Source organism: Vipera berus (genome assembly GCF_964194415.1).
Source record: "Vipera berus genome assembly, chromosome: W".
NCBI lineage: Eukaryota > Metazoa > Chordata > Lepidosauria > Squamata > Viperidae > Vipera > Vipera berus.
In genome coordinates this window covers 64,922,839-64,941,102 of record NC_138210.1, presented here as the reverse complement: position 1 = coordinate 64,941,102, position 18,264 = coordinate 64,922,839, and the positions used below count along the sequence as shown (strand labels likewise).

Below are 18,264 nucleotides of genomic sequence, written 5' to 3'. Positions count from 1 at the left end.
ACCTCTCTCTACATATTCTGGTAAATAGAGTTTCCCAGAAGATGGGTTCCAGCACGAGTCCAAAAGGATGCATTAAAGAAAAATTCAGAACAGGATAAAATGACTTAGGACTGTGGTGGCGAACCTATGGCACACAGAGCCCTCTCTGTGGGCATGCGCACTGACGCCCCAGTCCTAGGCCTTCAGCTGGGTTTTATAAAACCTTTTCGCTTCAGGCCTCCACCGCTGTGTGCAAAAAAATAAATGAATTTGAATTTATTAAATTTATATGCCGCCCTTCTCCCTAAGGACTCAGGGCGGCTCACAACAATAAAAAAAAGTTAAAAAACATAAAATACAAAATTTTTTAAAAAATTAAACCATAACAATTAACCCAATAAAACCAAATTTAAAAACAGGTTCAATCAATCAATTTCAACTTCTCGCGGGGAAAAAAAAGTTCTCGCAAAGTTGGAATTGATTGATTGAACTTTTTAGCCCCACCCAGTCTGCCGTTACCACCGCAGCCATGCCCGCCCAATGGGCCACGCCCACCCAATGGGCCACGCCCACCTGGCACCCAACGATATATAAGTGGGTTTTGGGTTGCAGTTTGGGCGCTCGGTCTCTCAAAGGTTCGCCATCACTGACTTAGGAGGCACTTTCCAATGTTAATAAAGAATTCCCAGCCATTCACCCAGGTTAAGTATTCCTCACCCTTTTTCTTAAGTTCTCTTTCCAGGTCCAAAATCACTTTATACGCTGAAAGGAATCGGAAAGGAAGCTGCCTGCTGTGGATGACAGAGTCCTGGAAGGAGAGTAATGCCAAAGGCAGAAACAGAATGAAAGTTATTAACATTAAAGTATCGAATAATCTAGTGCCACAGTTAAGTCAATCACTGCAGTTGTTAAATTAGTAGCACGGTTGTTAAGTGAATCTGGCTACCCCATTGACTTTGCTTTGGTCCAGAAAGGGGAGCCTGGGATACTCCAACCGTCATAAATACATGCCAGTTGCCAAGCATCCAAATTTTGATCACGTGACCATGGGAATGCTGCAATGGTAGTTACCGTATTTTTCGGACCATAAGACGCACCGGACCATAAGACGCACCCAGTTTTTAGAGCAGGAAAACAAGAAAAAAAATTCTTTCTCCTTCTCTCTCTCTCCCTCTCTTTCTCTCCCTCCCTCTCCCACTGTCCCTTCCTTCCTTCCTTCCTTCCTTCCTTCCTTCCTTCCCTCCCTCTGTCCTTCCCTCTCTGCATTAGAGCAGTACCCGCGGAGGCGGCCCTGCAGCCCGGCTTTCTCTTGCAGAAAGCAAGCTGAAACGGAGTGAGGGAGATTGCCAGAAATGCGAATCGGCCGATCTCGCGCTCCTGCAAACTCCCTCGCTCGGTTTCAGCTTCCCTTGCTACAAGAGAAAGCAAGCTGAAACGGAGTGAGGAGATTGCCAGAAATGCGAATCGGCCGATCTCGCGCTCCTGCAAACTCCCTCGCTCGGTTTCAGCTTCCCTTGCTACAAGAGAAAGCAAGCTGAAACAGAGTGAGGAGATTGCCAGAAATGCGAATCGGCCGATCTCGCGCTCCTGCAAACTCCCTCGCTCGGTTTCAGCTTCCCTTGCTACAAGAGAAAGCAAGCTGAAACGGAGTGAGGAGATTGCCAGAAATGAGAATCGGCCGATCTCGCGCTCCTGCAAACTCCCTCGCTCGGTTTCAGCTTCCCTTGCTACAAGAGAAAGCAAGCTGAAACGGAGTGAGGAGATTGCCAGAAATGCGAATCGGCCGATCTCGCGCTCCTGCAAACTCCCTCGCTCGGTTTCAGCTTCCCTTGCTACAAGAGAAAGCAGGCTGAAACGAGGCAGATTGCAGCAGCGCGAGATCAGCCGATTCGCATTCCTGGCAATCTCCTCACTCCGTTTCAGCCTGCTTTCTCTTGTAGCAAGGGAAGCTGAAACCGAGCGAGGGAGAGTGCAGGAGCGTGAGATCGGCGTTTCTCAGCACATGCCGATTCGTGCTCCTGACAATCTCCCTTGCTTTCCACTTGCGGAGGTTGGGGCTGGCCATACGGATCACCTTCGGACCATAAGACGCACCCTCGTTTCCCCCCCACACTTTTGGGGGGGAAAAGTGCGTCTTATGGTCCGAAAAATATGGTAAGTGTGAAAAATGCTCGGAAGTCACTTTTCTCAGGGTAACTTTGTAACTGTGAATGGTCACTAAACAAGTGCTTGTAAGTTGAGGACCACCTGTACGGACGACATTACCTTATCCTCAAGGCGTTTTAAGAGACGTTGATGGTGCCTCTCGCTCACCCCAGACCTCAAAATGTTGCGCAGGTTTCGTAACATCGCCATGAAGGGCAATTTCCCTGAATCTAGGAGGAAGCAAGCAGATGGTAATTTTACAAGGTGACAAAGCTGAAACTCAGCAAGCAGAAGTAATATTTTAGACTGGGATTTAAAAAAAATGAGTAAAAACACACAAGAATTGTACCCCGATTTTATATCTTTCCTTTCCAGACATATATTCAGGCTTGGGAGGTGGGAGAATGGAGTAAAAAGGGATAGAGGCATCCCTCTGTGTCCCTCAATAGTTGGTGTTTTGCCCTTTGCATTTTGTAAAATTTTTAGTATCATCTGCTGTATTACATCTCCTCCGGCTATGATTTAATCCTACTTTCCACTAGCAGTTTAGATGATCGCCATTTAAAGGAAAGAATTTTCATTACGTTGCTCATCATTACGTTGTTACCAAGGTATATTATTACATTCTTTGTTAAACCTTGTTCCTTAATACAGAAGCGTATTAACACTTTAATACACATACATATATATTAAGTGTATGTAAAAGGCATAACACAGGGTTGTATAAGATGAAATGTGACTATGTAAGCATTAATACAATTTGTAGTGTAGCATAATGTATTGTAAGTCACATTACGCAATAGCATCATGTAATATAAATACAATTATCACACTCCTGCAATATTTGTTTGTAAAAGTTTCCAAACTCGTTCTGCCTAATAACATCTCCCCAATTTCTTTTCATCATTTCTCATTCAGTCAGTTTCAACTCTTAGTAATCACAGGAATTACAGGTAGTTCTCGACTTACGACCACAACTCAGCCCAAAACGTCTGCTGCTAAGTGAGTTTTGCCCCATTTTATTACTTTTTCTTGCCACGTTTGTTAAGTGAGCCACTGCAGTTATTAAATCAATAACCCGGTTGGTTGCTAAGTGAATCTGTTTTCCCCTTTGACTTTGCTTGCAAAAGGTGATCACGTCCTTCCCTGCTGGCTTCTTTACTGACTTTGCTTGTGGAAAGGCATCATAGAAGGTCACAAATGGCAATCAAGCGGCCACAAAACACTGCAACCGTCGTAAATGCCAGCCAGTTGCCAAGCACCTGGATCGCAATCACATGATTGTGGAGAACGCTGTGAAAGCCAGAACTTCGAAGATAGCAACGACACCTACATCACTTCCTAGAGCTTTACAGCACTGTGGTATAAACAGCGCTTTACGGCAGTTTACAATGTCAGCTTATTGCCCCCCAACAATCTGGGTCCTCACTTTACCAACCTCAGAAGGATGGAAGGCTGAGCCCACCTCAAACCCCATCAGGATCAAACTCCAGGCTGTGGGCAGAGTTAGCCTGCAATGCTCCATTCTAACCACTGCGCCACCAGGACTCTTGTGAAGATTGTGAAGCCATTCCTTCAGTGCCGTTATAACATTGAATGGTTACTGAACAAGTGGTCATAACTCAAGGACTGCCTCTCCATGTGCTTATTTCCCATGTTTCCACTGTAATTCTGTCTAACAAGCATGCCTTTCTGTGATTTTAGGGCCCAACCGTACGATGAGCTCATGAAAAAGGAAGGAAAGCAATCAACTCTTCCACCTACCAATCAGCTCTTCCCAGACAGCAGCCTTGTTCCCACGGTGGCTCAGTTCTCGATCCCAAGTCTGGGGCAACGGCAGCCGCATGCGAGTGCCCGCAAGGGTCGGGTCCCAGGGCCCTGGCAATCGACTTCGGGAAAAGGAGGGCAGATCTGGGGGGTACCTAGAGAAGAGAAAGACTGTGAACTCAAGGTCTGCAAAAAGCAGCATATGAGGAGAACGACGGTCAACCGTCTCATGGACCAACCAACGGATAGACAAGTTAGCCCTCAACTTACAACCCCTTGCTTAGTGACCGCTCAAAGCTACAACGGCACGGAAAAAGTGACGTATGACCATTTTTCATGCTTATGGCCATTGCAGCATCCCTGTGGTCACCTGATCAAAATCTGGATGCTTGGTGACTGGCATGTATTTATGATGGTCGCAGTGTCCTGGGGTCATGTGACCAGCTTTTATGGCCTTCCGACAAGCAAAGTCAAATGGGTGAAGCCCGATTCTTTTAATGATCACATGATTCACTTAACTGCAGTGACTTGTTTAACAACTGTGGCCAAAAAAGCCATAAAATGGGGCAAAACTCACTTTAAGAACTGTCTTACTTAGCAATGGAAATTTTGGGCTCAACTGTGGTCGTAAGTTGAGGACTACACCTCTGTAATCCTGTTGGTATTTGTCCCATCAGCTGGCTCCAGGGAAAAATTGCCATTCCAAGTTTTAGCATCACCCTCCACTTAGAGGTAGTCCTCGACTTGCAACCACAACTGGGCCCCAAATTTCTGTTGTTAAGTGAGACATTTGTTGTGAATTTTGCCCCATTTTTTAATCTTGCTTGCCCCAGTTGTTAAGTGAATCACTGCAGTTGTTAAATTTGTGACAAAGTTGCTGTTAAGTGAATCTGGCTTCCCCATTGGCTTTGTCAGTCGGGGGGGGGGGGTTTCCACAAAAGTTGATCACATGACCCCGGGACACTGCAAGCATCATAAATATGATCCAGCTGCCAAGTGCCCAAATTTTGATCACATGACGTCAGGGATGAGAAAAATGGTCATAAGTCACTTTTTTCAATGCCGTTGTAATTTTGAATGGTCACTAAATGAACTGCTGTTTAAGTCGAGGATACCTCTTCACCCCTGCAGAAAACTCGAAAGTCAGATGCCACACCAGGCCTGCAAATGTTGTCCCAGCTGAGCTAGGCCGTCTCACCTCCGTCCCAAGAGACTCATAACATGCTGAGCTGGCTCAGAAATATGAAGGCGGTGGATCAAATTCTTCAGGGAGAACAAATCTCTGGCAACTGCTTTCTTTTTTATCGAATCCATCGTCTCTCGACGCTACGAAAGTAGAATCAAGCGATTTGCATTTTACAGGAACACCCCCCAACCACCTTAAAAACCCTTTACATTTATGAATGGCTGGGGAAGGGAGTTAATCTCAATGCATGCTTTAATAGTACCTCATCTTGCATTGTTCAAAATGAAGAAGAAAACATAGAGGGATTCCTCCATTCTCACACATACATATCCAGAGACACTTACTGTTTTCTGCAAGGCCTCACATTTTGCCGCAAAGAGTTTGTTCCGGCCTAGTCTGTGATTTTTCCAGTTGTCCCAAGAGGTAGTTCTTGCAGACTGTGGAAGAAACAAACTTCCAAAGTAAATAATCTTGTTTCTCACATGCTAGAAGAGTCCGTATTAGAGATCTATTTGATACAGAGACATAGATATGTCTTCATTCACACAAATTAATTCACAATTAACAGAATAACAGAGTTGGAGGGGACCTTGGAGGTCTTCTAGTCCAACCCCAGCTCAGGCAGGAAACCCTATACCAGGGGTAGGCAACCTTGGCTCTTTTATGATTCGTGGACTTCAACTCCCAGCTGGCTCAGGAATTCTGGGAGTTGAAGTCCACGAGTCATAAAAGAGCCAAGGTTGCCTACCCCTCCCCTATACCATTTCAGATAAATGGCTGTCCCATCTCTTCTTAAAAACTTCCAGTGTGTCAGGAAATTTCTTCTTGGTTCTAGGTTGTTATTTAGTTCAGGGGTCCCTAACCCCCGGTCCATGGACCGGTACCGGGCCGCGGCATGCCAGCAACCTAGCCACACAAACAAGCAAAGCCCCATCCGTGGGATGCAGGCAGCACACAAAACCACACACTCTCCCATCTGTGGAAAAACCTTTCTCCACGGAACCGGTCCTTGGTAGCCAAAAGGTTGAGGACGTCTGATTTAGTTATTAAATTTGTTTGCCACCCATATGGCCACAAGGCAACTTTGGGAGGCTTACAGCGTTAAAATGAAACCCTCAGTGCACGCACAGATATAAAAACATAGATAAAATATTAAAACTGCAATAAATACAAGTTATAACTAACGATGGGACGGAAGGGAGAAGAATATACGGGGGGGGGGGATGGAGGTGATAACTGCTGTTAGTCAATCAACCACCATCTAGGCCCCAAGCTAAAATTCTCCCATCTGGACCCCCAGGCCAACTGGCAGCGCCTTCAAGTTCTTAAGGAAAGTCAGGAAGGTAAACTAAATATTACCTACAGGAGGGTGGGAACCAATTTCACCTCAGGAGGCGAGATGTTCCAAAGGGCTGGGGACGCAGCAGAGAAGGCTCTTATGTTGGACCCCCACCAGCCAGAATTCATTGACTGACAGGATCTGCAGCACGCTTCCTCTACCAGCACAGGTGGGATGGGGCTGTCTCACAGGGGTGAAAGGGTTCTTTAAGTAACCTAGACCAGGGGTAGGTAACCTTGGCTCTTTTTATGACTCGTGGTCTTCAACTCCCAGAATTCCTGAGCCAGTCATGCTGAGGGGAAAGGGAAAGGTTTCCAAGCTGAGCCATGCTAGCTCAGGAATTCTGGGAGTTGAAGTCCACGAGTCATAAAAAGAGCCAAGGTTGCCTACCCCTGACCTAGACAAAGGCCACACAGGGCTTTATAGGTAATAACCAACACCTTGAATTGCACCCGGGTGATGGAACAGTGATGGAACATGGGCCAGTCTAGGAGCCCCCAAACCAGCTGCCGCACACATTATCAAAGTTAATTCAGGACTTTGCTCAGCATCCAAATGGTTGCAAGCATCCCTTGAGGAATTTTCTGACCTTCAATTGGTTAGAATGTTTGGGAACCTTCCATGACATCACAGCAACTGAGATGAAAGGAGGAAGGACTCTGCCAGCTTACAGTCTTAATTTTAAATTTTAAATCCCAGTCCTCTTACCTTTGTAACCTTTGGCTTGTGACGTTGCTTGCCCCGGCTCTTGCGTGTGTTGTATTTGGCCAACTGATAGGCATCAAACTGCCGGAACTTATCGGCCATTCCAGCGCGGAGACAGGAAGGCATGGGAGCCAGTGTTCCTTCTTCCCTTGCTAGGCTCTGTACAGAGAGGAGAAGGAAAAGGGCACCAAGTGGAAAATCAGAACAACACAATAAGAGAATTGGAAGGGACCTTGGAGGTCTTCTAGTCCAGCCCCCTGCTCAGGCAGGAAATCCTATACCATTTCAGATAAATGGTTGTCTAGTCTCTTCTTAAAAAGTTTCAGTGTTGGGTGAATCCACAACTTCTGGAGGCAAGTTGTTCCACTGATTAATTGTTCTGTCAGGAAATTTCTCCTTAGTTCTAGGTTGCTTCTGTCCTTGATTAGTTTCCATCTGTTGCTTCTTGTCCTGCCTTCAGGCGCTTTGGAGAATAGCTTGGCTCCCTATTCTTTGTGGCAGCCCCTGAGATATTGGAACATTACTGTCGTGTCACCCCTCGTCTAGATATACCCAATTCTAGCAACCGTTCCTTATATGTTTTATTCTCCAGTCCCCTGATCATCTTTGTTGCTCTTCTCTGCACTCTTCAATCAATCTATCAATCCAAGAGTTCCATCTTGGATTAAATCCAGAACACCCTGCTGAAGAGGAAATTGGACAATAAAGGAGTTGTTCTTACTTGATAGAGCCTGGCCACCTGCATCCAGTCTGATGGAAGCTGTACCGCATGGCAGAAATAGCGCCGCACATGTGGGCGGCAGGGCTGAAGGGAGGAAGCCAATGCAAGGAGGAAATTAGCCGTACTGCGGATGTTCAGTTCTTGGCGAGCATACAAGGCAACCTGAGCAAAGAGAAAGAGATCGTTGTTTTTTATTATTATTATTATTATTATTATTATTATTATTATTATTATTATTATTATTATTATTATTATTATTATTATTATTATTATCAGAAATGGGGGGAAAGCCACTTTACAACACTTGAGTCTTATGCCCGTCGCACGGTGAACTTTCAATTTAAGAATATAGTCAGAAGAAGCGGGGGGGGCGGGGAAATGGTGCATTCACCGCGAAGAAAACAATTTGGACCAGCACGTAATTTTACGGGGAGGGTTACTACCCTTGTACTTCACATTTTTCCTCTTTTTTAATTTCTCATCTGCATTCCTTAAAAGAGTTTTTGTTTGTTTGTATCTGTGTGTGTGTATGTATTGTGTCTCTCCTCAGCTTGTTCCTCCAACTTAAGTCGGGCTGCAATATTATACAATCGCTAGTAAATCAGGCTGCAATATTATACAATCGCTAGTAATTATTCCCTTCTTGCCGTGGATCGAACATTGCAAAAATTCTGTGGGGTGTTTTTTTTTGCCGAGTGATATAAATTCACAGACAATTTAGAATATATATATATATATATATATATATATATATATATATATATATATATATATATATATATATATGCAAATTATTCAAATTGCTAATAAAGAATTTTGGGAGGCTGAGATGGCCATTTCGAACTCTTTATGTTCTCATCAGTCAGTCATACCCTTTATCTGAGATTTGAACCTGGGCTGATTGTATATTAGGCAGTTGTTTTAACTTGCTGAGCCACAGGTTCTTTCTCTCTTTTTATTAGCTAGAAGGCAAGGCAAATATATGTTAAGTATTTGTCAAGGCTTTTTGAAAGCACCTTGCTAATTAACTCTTTCATTCCTGCTTTGGCCTGTCTCAAGGCTTATCCACAGGATATAGTCAACTATGACAGCTCATTATTTGTGCAAATTATTCAAATTGCTAATAAAGAATATATATGTAATATAAAGACCCATTTATTTGAACAAGCTGGCCTGGCCTGATGGGGGAACGTTAGGGTTTTAATGGGTTTTATATTGTGATTGTTTTAATTGGGCAATTATTTAATCCTTTTTTAACTTTTGTATTTCTATTTATATGCCCTGTTCACCGCCCTGAGTCCTCCGGGAGAAGGGCGGTATATAAATTTAAATAATAATAATATATGTAAATTACTAACAAAGAATTAAGGGAGACTGACTAATTCTTTGTTAGTAATTTACATAAATATATGAGCTGTCACCGGTGTGACTACTGCCTGTTCGATGGCCTTCAAGATAGGCTGAAACAGGAAATAAAGATTTGCCCCATGTTTGGGGCCTACCAAGGTAATCTAAATAGTTAACAAGTATTTGACATATATATATATATGTAAATTTTAAATTGCTAACAAAGAATTAAGGGAGACTGATATGCTTAATTCTTTGTTAGCAATTTAAAATTTACACAAATATGAGCTGTCACCGGTGTGACTACTGCCTGTCGATGGCCTTCAGGATAGGCTGACACAGGAAATAAAGATTTGTCCCATGTTTGGGGCCTAGCAAGGCATTTCTGACTCATTAGTCTTCATCAGTCAGTCATACCCTTCTGAGATTCGAACCTGGGCTGCTTGCACGTTAGGCAGTGTTTTTACTTCTTGAGCCACCGGTTCTCTCTCGCTTTGTTAGCTTTTTGCAAGGGGAGAAATATGTGTCATATGTTAACTCTTATATATATGTTTTCTGAGGTTTTCGCGGGTGTTTGTATGTGGATCTTTGGTCATTCGGGTTTTTTCCCGCGTAGAATTGAAGGTGAAGGAGCAACATTTCGACGGAATCCCATCCGTCATCCTCAGGCTGGTGGCTTCAGCTTCCTTCTTCTGGGAGAAGCATGACGGATGGGATTCCATCGAAATGTTGCTCCTTCACCTTCAATTCTACGCGGGAAAAAACCCGAATGACCAAAGATCCACATACAAACATACAATCCTAATATTATTTGGATGGTTAGGAATCTTAATGCTTAATAATATCAGATTGTTGGTGTTTAAAGATTTAGTTGTATGCAAAATGTAGCTATCCCTGCTCAAAATATATGTAGCTATCCCTGCTCGGAGCAGGGGTTGGACTAGAAGACCTCCAAGGTCTCTTCCAGCTCTCTTCTGATTGGATTAAGTTTCAGAGTCCCTAAATAAACAGCGGCAGGCAATCCCTCAATGTGGCACCAGGTTACCCCAACATAGTTCTGCAAGTTGGAATGAATACTTGCTACTCATGTGCAGACGTTTACAAATTGAAAAGAAGAAAAGAGTATAACGATAGGTGCAAAAAGTTGGATGTCCTTCCGGTCAGAATAGTTATAATAATTCTGTTTTTGTGGAAATAACAGTTCCCGCATTATCTTTGCAATCAGCTAAGAGTTTTTCTATTCCGGCTTTTGGAATACTTCTCTTTCTTGGAAGAATTCAAAAATACCCTTAGGTCTCCTTGCACCTAGCGCATGTTTTAAAATTATCCACAATGCTCAGCACCAGGGACTGGGAAAGCCATTCTCAAGCTTTTACATTAGAATTGTAGGGTTGGCTCACGAGCTTAGGATGCTAGGATGACGATCAGCAGGCTTGCGTTTGAGACCCGGTTGCTGCCGTGGGATAGGATGAGCTCCCGTCACATGCACCGCCTCCTGCCGACCCAGCAGTTCAAAAGCGGGCCGCAATGAGTAGATAAGTGTGGACCACTTCCATGGGCAACTTAACAAGGATGTGAAAGAAGCCCCCTAACTAGGCATCCCTACAGGCAACGGTGATGCCACCGTTGAATCCCTTCAACCCAGAAGCACTTCAGTACTCCTGACATGACATGTATAATGTTGAAAGACCTGGGGGGGGGGTCTTCTAGTCCAGAGGTCCCCAAAGTTTTGGATACCAGGGACTGGTTCCGTGGAGAGATGTTTTTCCGCGAACCGGAGGATGTGTGGTTTTGTGTGCTGCCTGCATCTTGCAGATGGGGCTTTGCTTGTTTGTGTGGCCTGGTTGCTGGCATGCTGTGGCCCGGTACTGGTCCACAGACCGAGGGTTGGGGAACTGTTCTAGTCCAACTGCCTGCCCATTGCAAGAATCCTCATATCAATCAGAATAAATGGTTGGCCAATCTTTTCTTGAAACTTTTTGCTCATGGTTGATTTGAAGATGTGTTTCAGTTCATCTGACTAACATTTCGAGTCTTATAATTATAGGCGAATATTAATATGATACCCACAACAAAGTTGACCACCCAATAAACTGGGGAAGTCAATCATGTTCAGAAAAATGATGCAATCAGAGCTAAACCTATGCAACAATTACAATCAGATAACCTCTTAAGCTCAGGGACATCCATGGTACACAGCTGCTCCGAATGCCTTACACATCCCACCCACCCCAACCCTCAAGCCCAGGCTCCACAGCCACCTTTCATACCTTGAGGATGAATTCAGGTTCATATTCTGCTAGATTCTTACATACTTTCATCAATTTCTGCTGCAACAACCCCGGAGGATTCCCAAAGGTTGCCCCTTCCACCAATGAGCAGCAGACCAAGCTCAGGAGCATTAGCTAAAAAAAAAGGGGGGGGAGAGGGGAGACTTAGGTAGTGCTCATGGGAATTTCCTTACCAATTCTAAATTCCTAGTCCATAAGAGACTGTTTAACTACTATAAATACAGAGAAAAAGAAACCATGAGAACTTTAAAAAAAACATTCCAGACTAAATAGGAAACTAGAACAAAAGAATGCAGAAGCACAGGTAGTTCTTGACTTACAACCATCTGTTTAATGACCGTTCAAAGTTATAACAGCACTGAAAAAAGTGAATTATGACAGTTTTCACACTTACAACTCTGAATTCTAATCCTGCATTAGGCACCAAAGCTTGCTCGCTGACCTTGGGCCAGTCCCTCTGTCTCAGTCTAGCCCACCTCACAGGATACTTGCTGTTGTCCTCAACTTACAACCATATATCTGAAACGATGTAGGGTTTCCTGACTGAGCGGGGTGGTGGTGGACTAGAAGACCTCCAAGGTCGCTTCCAACTCTGTTATTCTATTCCATTCTATTCTATTCTATTCTATTCTATTCTATTCTATTCTATTCTATTCTATTCTATTCTATTCTATTCCATTCCACTCCACTCCACTCCACTCTCCACTCCACTACTCTACTCTACTCTTATTCTATTGTACTCTATTCTGCTCTACTCTATTCTATTCTTATTCCTGTTCTATTCTATTCTATTCTATTCTATTCTATTCTATTCTTTTCTTATTCCTGTTCTATTCTATTCTATTCTATTCTATTCTATTCTATTCTATTCTATTCTATTCTATTCTATTCTATTCTATTCTAATTCTATTCTAATTCTATTCTATTCTAATTCTATTCTATTCTAATTCTATTCTATTCTAATTCTATTCTATTCTATTCTATTCTATTCTAATTCTATTCTACTCTACTCTACTCTACTCTATTCTATTCCATTCCACTCCACTCCACTCCACTACTCTACTCTACTCTTATTCTATTGTACTCTATTCTGCTCTACTCTATTCTATTCTTATTCCTGTTCTATTCTATTCTATTCTATTCTATTCTATTCTATTCTATTCTATTCTATTCTTATTCCTATTCTATTCTATTCTATTCTATTCTATTCTATTCCTATTCTATTCTATTCTATTCTATTCTATTCTATTCTATTCTATTCTATTCTATTCTATTCTATTCTATTCTATTCTAATTCTATTCTATTCTATCCTATTCTAATTCTATTCTATTCTATTCTATTCTATTCTATTCTATTCTATTCTATTCTATTCTATTCTAATTCTATTCTATTCTATTCTACTCTACTCTACTCCATTCCACTCCACTACTCTACTCTATTCTACTCTATTCTTATTCTATTGTACTCTATTCTGCTCTACTCTATTCTATTCTTATTCCTGTTCTATTCTATTCTATTCTATTCTATTCTATTCTATTCTATTCTATTCTATTCTATTCTAATTCTATTCTAATTCTATTCTATTCTACTCTACTCTACTCTACTCTATTCTATTCCATTCCACTCCACTACTCTACTCTTATTCTATTGTACTCTATTCTGCTCTACTCTATTCTATTCTTATTCCTGTTCTATTCTATTCTATTCTATTCTATTCTATTCTTATTCCTGTTCTATTCTATTCTATTCTATTCTAATTCTATTCTATTCTATTCTATTCTATTCTAATTCTATTCTATTCTATTCTAATTCTATTCTATTCTATTCTAATTCTATTCTATTCTATTCTATTCTATTCTATTCTATTCTATTCTATTCTATTCTAATTCTATTCTATTCTATTCTATTCTATTCTATTCTAATTCTATTCTATTCTACTCTACTCTACTCTATTCCATTCCATTCCACTCCACTCCACTACTCTATTCTACTCTATTCTTATTCTATTGTACTCTATTCTGCTCTACTCTATTCTATTCTTATTCCTATTCTATTCTATTCTATTCTATTCTATTCTATTCTATTCTATTCTATTCTATTCCATTCCACTCCACTCCACTCCTCTACTCTACTCTTATTCTATTGTACTCTATTCTGCTCTACTCTATTCTATTCTTATTCCTGTTCTATTCTATTCTTATTCCTATTCTATTCTATTCTATTCTATTCTATTCTATTCTATTCTATTCTATTCTATTCTATTCCATTCCATTCCACTCCACTCCACTACTCTACTCTACTCTTATTCTATTGTACTCTATTCTGCTCTACTCTATTCTATTCTTATTCCTGTTCTATTCTATTCTTATTCCTATTCTATTCTATTCTATTCTATTCTATTCTATTCTAATTCTATTCTATTCTATTCTAATTCTATTCTATTCTACTCTATTCTATTCCATTCCATTCCACTCCACTCCACTACTCTACTCTACTCTTATTCTATTGTACTCTATTCTGCTCTACTCTATTCTATTCTTATTCCTGTTCTATTCTATTCTTATTCCTATTCTATTCTATTCTATTCTATTCTATTCTATTCTATTCTAATTCTATTCTATTCTATTCTATTCTATTCTATTCTATTCTATTCTATTCTATTCTATTCTATTCTATTCTATTCCATTCCATTCCATTCCACTCCACTCCACTCCACTCCACTCCACTACTCTACTCTTATTCTATTGTACTCTATTCTGCTCTACTCTATTCTATTCTTATTCCTGTTCTATTCTATTCTTATTCCTATTCTATTCTATTCTATTCTATTCTATTCTATTCTATTCTATTCTATTCCATTCCATTCCACTCCACTCCACTCCACTCCACTCCTCTACTCTACTCTACTCTTATTCTATTGTACTCTATTCTGCTCTACTCTATTCTATTCTTATTCCTGTTCTATTCTATTCTTATTCCTATTCTATTCTATTCTATTCTATTCTATTCTATTCTATTCTAATTCTATTCTAATTCTATTCTATTCTACTCTACTCTATTCCATTCCATTCCACTCCACTACTCTACTCTACTCTATTCTTATTGTATTGTACTCCATTCTGCTCTACTCTATTCTATTCTTATTCCTGTTCTGTTCTATTCTATTCTATTCTATTCTATTCTATTCTATTCTATTCTATTCTATTCTATTCTATTCTATTCTATTCATTTAGTGACTGTTCTAAGTGAAAATAGCACTGACAAAAGTGACTTATGACCAGTTTTTCATACTTACGAACCTTGCAGCATCCCTATGGTCACGCGGTCATAATTCAGAGCCTTGACAACTGGCATGTATTTATGATGATTGTAATGTCCCAAGGTCATGTGATCACCTTTGGCGACCTTCTGACAAGCAAAGTCAATGGGGAAGCCAGATTCGCTTAACAACCATAATACTGACTTAACAACTGCAGTGATTCACTTCACCACCATGGCAAGAATGGTTGTAAAGTGGGGCAAAACTCACTTAACAACCACCTCGTTTAGCAACAAAAATGTAGGGCTCCATCGTGATCGTAAGTCAAGGGCTACCTGCATTATTCTTGCTTGCAAAGCTGTTTTTGTTTGCAAATGTCCACAAAAATGGGGAAAAATCATGGCGCCCTCAAAGAGTTGGCCCTCTTACCTTCTGCTCTTTTACAGCTACCCCTTCATCCTCCTCTTGTATCTCAGACAGCAGGGTGTCATCCTCCTCCTGTAACTGCTCCGACTCATCTTCGGGCACCACAAGGACATATTCTGGGATGCCACCAAATGAGTCCATCTCATCCTCTTGTGTCTACCATTGGACAGAAGAAAAAAACAAGTCGCCGTGAAGCCACTAAGTCAAATCAGCCTACAAGCAACGGCCACCCAGTAAATGTGATAGAAGGTGACGCTGCTATCCTGACGTTTAGGATGCCATTCCCTCCATTTGACTTTCCAGATCTGCTCCAACAGCATCTACTGTGTGTCGGGGATGCCCATTCAAGCTATCTAATAAGGAATTGTTTGTTAAATGTCTGAGAAATGTTAAATGTGCTGAGAAAGAGGCAGCTCTCTCAGCCCCAAGTCCCCATAAAATGCATGGAAGGGATGTTGAAGCCCAGCAGAAGCCATCATGGGGACACATCAGAGAAAAAAGTAATTATAAGATAACCTTTATTGTCCCTTTTTTCTGTGAACACACTGGCGCACATTAAAAAAATGAAATTCGGATGTCCGCTCTCAAAAGAAAATCATCATCATTCTAGCCTTTGTCTATCCACGGCAGGATGAATGCCTTTTCCGCATATTTCCAACCAACACGGTCCTGAGCTTTCTTTTGCAAAATTGGGCCCGCAATACTTGCTGATCTCATTGATCCATCTTGTTTTAGGTCTCTTTTGTGGATGCTTTTTTTTTACCGATTGGGATCCATTCTGTGACTGCCTTGGTCCACCTGCCCTCGGTTCTTCTTGCTATGGGACCAGCCCATTTCCATTGCAATTCTTTTACTCCTTCGAAGATACCGGGTACTTATGTTGTCTAATCCATGTGCAGGTTTTCCTATCTTGTCTTGTAATGCTGAGCATGTATCTTTCCATGGGCTTTTTGTGCCACTCGTAGCTTTAGTATCGATTGTGTGGTTAGTGGCCATGTTTCACCGGCATATGTTAGAGCAAGTAGCCCACACTGATCAAAAACTTTTCCCTTCAGGCATAGGGGGGGAGGTTGTTCTTGAAAATGATGCTTAGCTTGCCGAATGCCTGACAACCACACTTAACATGCTGTTCAATTTAATTTATTGCATCACCTTCCTTTGAGATCCATTGGCCAAGGCTACATACACACACACACACACACACACACACACAGACACACACAGTATCAAACTTGTTAACTCTCAAAAAGCTGTTACAGAATCTAGTTATTCTGCTTTGGATACATGAAGCCTCCTCCCAGAAGGTAACAAAGGAACCTGGTCATGGAGATGATGTGTAGCATCCCTGACAATGCTGCAGACCCTGGTCATCATCGTGTCAAGCTCGAAGAAGCTTTTTCAGCCATTTCTGTCCCTTGGCTTGCCTTACAGACCCAGGGGAGAGTGGGGAAGAATGGAATGTGACTTGCAGGTGGTGAGCTGCTGAGTTTGAGAACCCAGGTCATGCAAGATATTGATTACTGAGAGTCAAAGACTTTTTTTCTCATAATAATGGTCTGAAGCATAATTGGGTAATGTGGCCTGCACTGTCAGGGGGGGAAGGGAGTTACTTTTAATATACTGCTTTGGCACCCAATAGCCAGAGCTGCTTTTCCTTTCATCTATGCCGATATGATTTGCTCAATAAAGTTTTGCATTAGAGATTGGATCATCTCAGCTAAGCTTACTTCCTTGAGTTCGTCAGTCGGAACCTTGACACATCGCTTATAAGCCATGTTCTGGATAGAAGGAAGTGAACTGCCAATAATCTTTTCTGCCGTCCTCACCACTCTCTGCACAGCCTTATGGGCTCAAAGCTAATCTAAGCTCCCAAGTAGAGATCTGTGCAGAGATCTGAAATTAAAGGGCAACAGGCTTGCCTGCGAGAAGCACCCGTCAGGTACACCCTAAATCAAAGGTGTTCATTTCCAAGGTGACATAATGCAATTCCAAGGAAACACCAGCTTTGATTTAAAGCTGTTCCCGACAGGTGCTATGCATGCAATCACGCTTTGCATTTCTGGTTTAGATCATTGTCTAGCCATCCCCTCTTAACTCATCTCCACACAGCAGCCTTCCTAAACCTGTGCCCTCCAAATGAATGTGTGGATATTACAACAGCAGTAGGTGTTGCCCATTTCAACCCCATTTGGTCTCCCATTAATCAGATCACTGACAGTGATCTGAAGCAGGAAAATTCTTACCCTTCAGAGCTGATGATTTTTCTAGGTGCAGAAACTAAGTGAAGATAGTCAAGATTACTGGGAGGGGAGACTACAAAGAAGTCATATTAGAGTACATTGAAAAATACTCTAGAGTACTGCAGTGTTTTCTCAACCTTGACCACTTTAAGATATGTGGACTTCAACTTCCAGAATTCCCCAGCCAGCATTGCTGGCTGGGGAATTCTGGGAGCTGAACCCCACATATGTTAAAGTGGCCAAGGTTGAGAAACATTGTCCTACTGTGAAATAGTTGGGGGAAGTTTAAAAAAAAATCTGGAAGAAGGTGATGGCACACAACTTCAACGATGACAACAAATCCTTCTTCTTCATGGAATCCATACATCTAAACCCCATCCATGGTGCAAAAAATTTTTTTGCAGAGATATTTAGAAATAAATATTTGAATGTATCATCAGGAACCAAACTCAACATGAAGGAGACTTGATCGGGTACTTAATTTCTACAGATAAGGTGGAAGCTATGACAGGTAATCTTTGACTTACAGTCATTCTTTTTAGTGACTGTTTGTAGTTACAATGGCCACTGAAAAACTGACTTACACCTGTTTTCCGCACTTACAACCACTGGTCACATGATCGAATCAGACACTTGGCCCCTGGCATGTATTTATGACGGTTGCACCATCCCAGGGCCATGTGATCGTTTTTGGCAACCTTCTGACACACAAAGTCACTGGGGAAGCCAGATGGACTTAACCACCGTGTGACTATCGTCACAACTGCAGCGATTCGCTTAACGAATATCGCAAGCCAAGTTGTAAAATGGGGCACAACTCAACTGTCTTGCTTAGCTCAGCTGGGGGGGGGTCTCGTG

At 41.7% G+C, this 18,264-nt stretch overlaps 1 protein-coding gene across 4 annotated transcripts in view; it reads right to left on the bottom strand.

The window, feature by feature from the left end:
* Window positions 1–18,264, bottom strand: part of LOC308676193 (telomerase protein component 1-like) — an 83,518-nt gene that overhangs the window by 58,401 nt on the left and 6,853 nt on the right. For all 4 annotated transcript variants that reach the window (XM_081341960.1, XM_081341963.1, XM_081341962.1 and 1 more), the window contains 9 exons: window positions 15,170–15,322; window positions 11,460–11,594; window positions 7,843–8,004; window positions 7,125–7,280; window positions 5,422–5,514; window positions 5,090–5,217; window positions 3,889–4,046; window positions 2,245–2,354; window positions 697–787 (listed from right to left, as the gene is read on the bottom strand). In XM_081341960.1, the coding sequence (XP_081198086.1) occupies window positions 697–787; window positions 2,245–2,354; window positions 3,889–4,046; window positions 5,090–5,217; window positions 5,422–5,514; window positions 7,125–7,280; window positions 7,843–8,004; window positions 11,460–11,594; window positions 15,170–15,322 (1,186 nt within the window). The remainder of the gene's footprint in view (window positions 1–696; window positions 788–2,244; window positions 2,355–3,888; window positions 4,047–5,089; window positions 5,218–5,421; window positions 5,515–7,124; window positions 7,281–7,842; window positions 8,005–11,459; window positions 11,595–15,169; window positions 15,323–18,264) is intronic.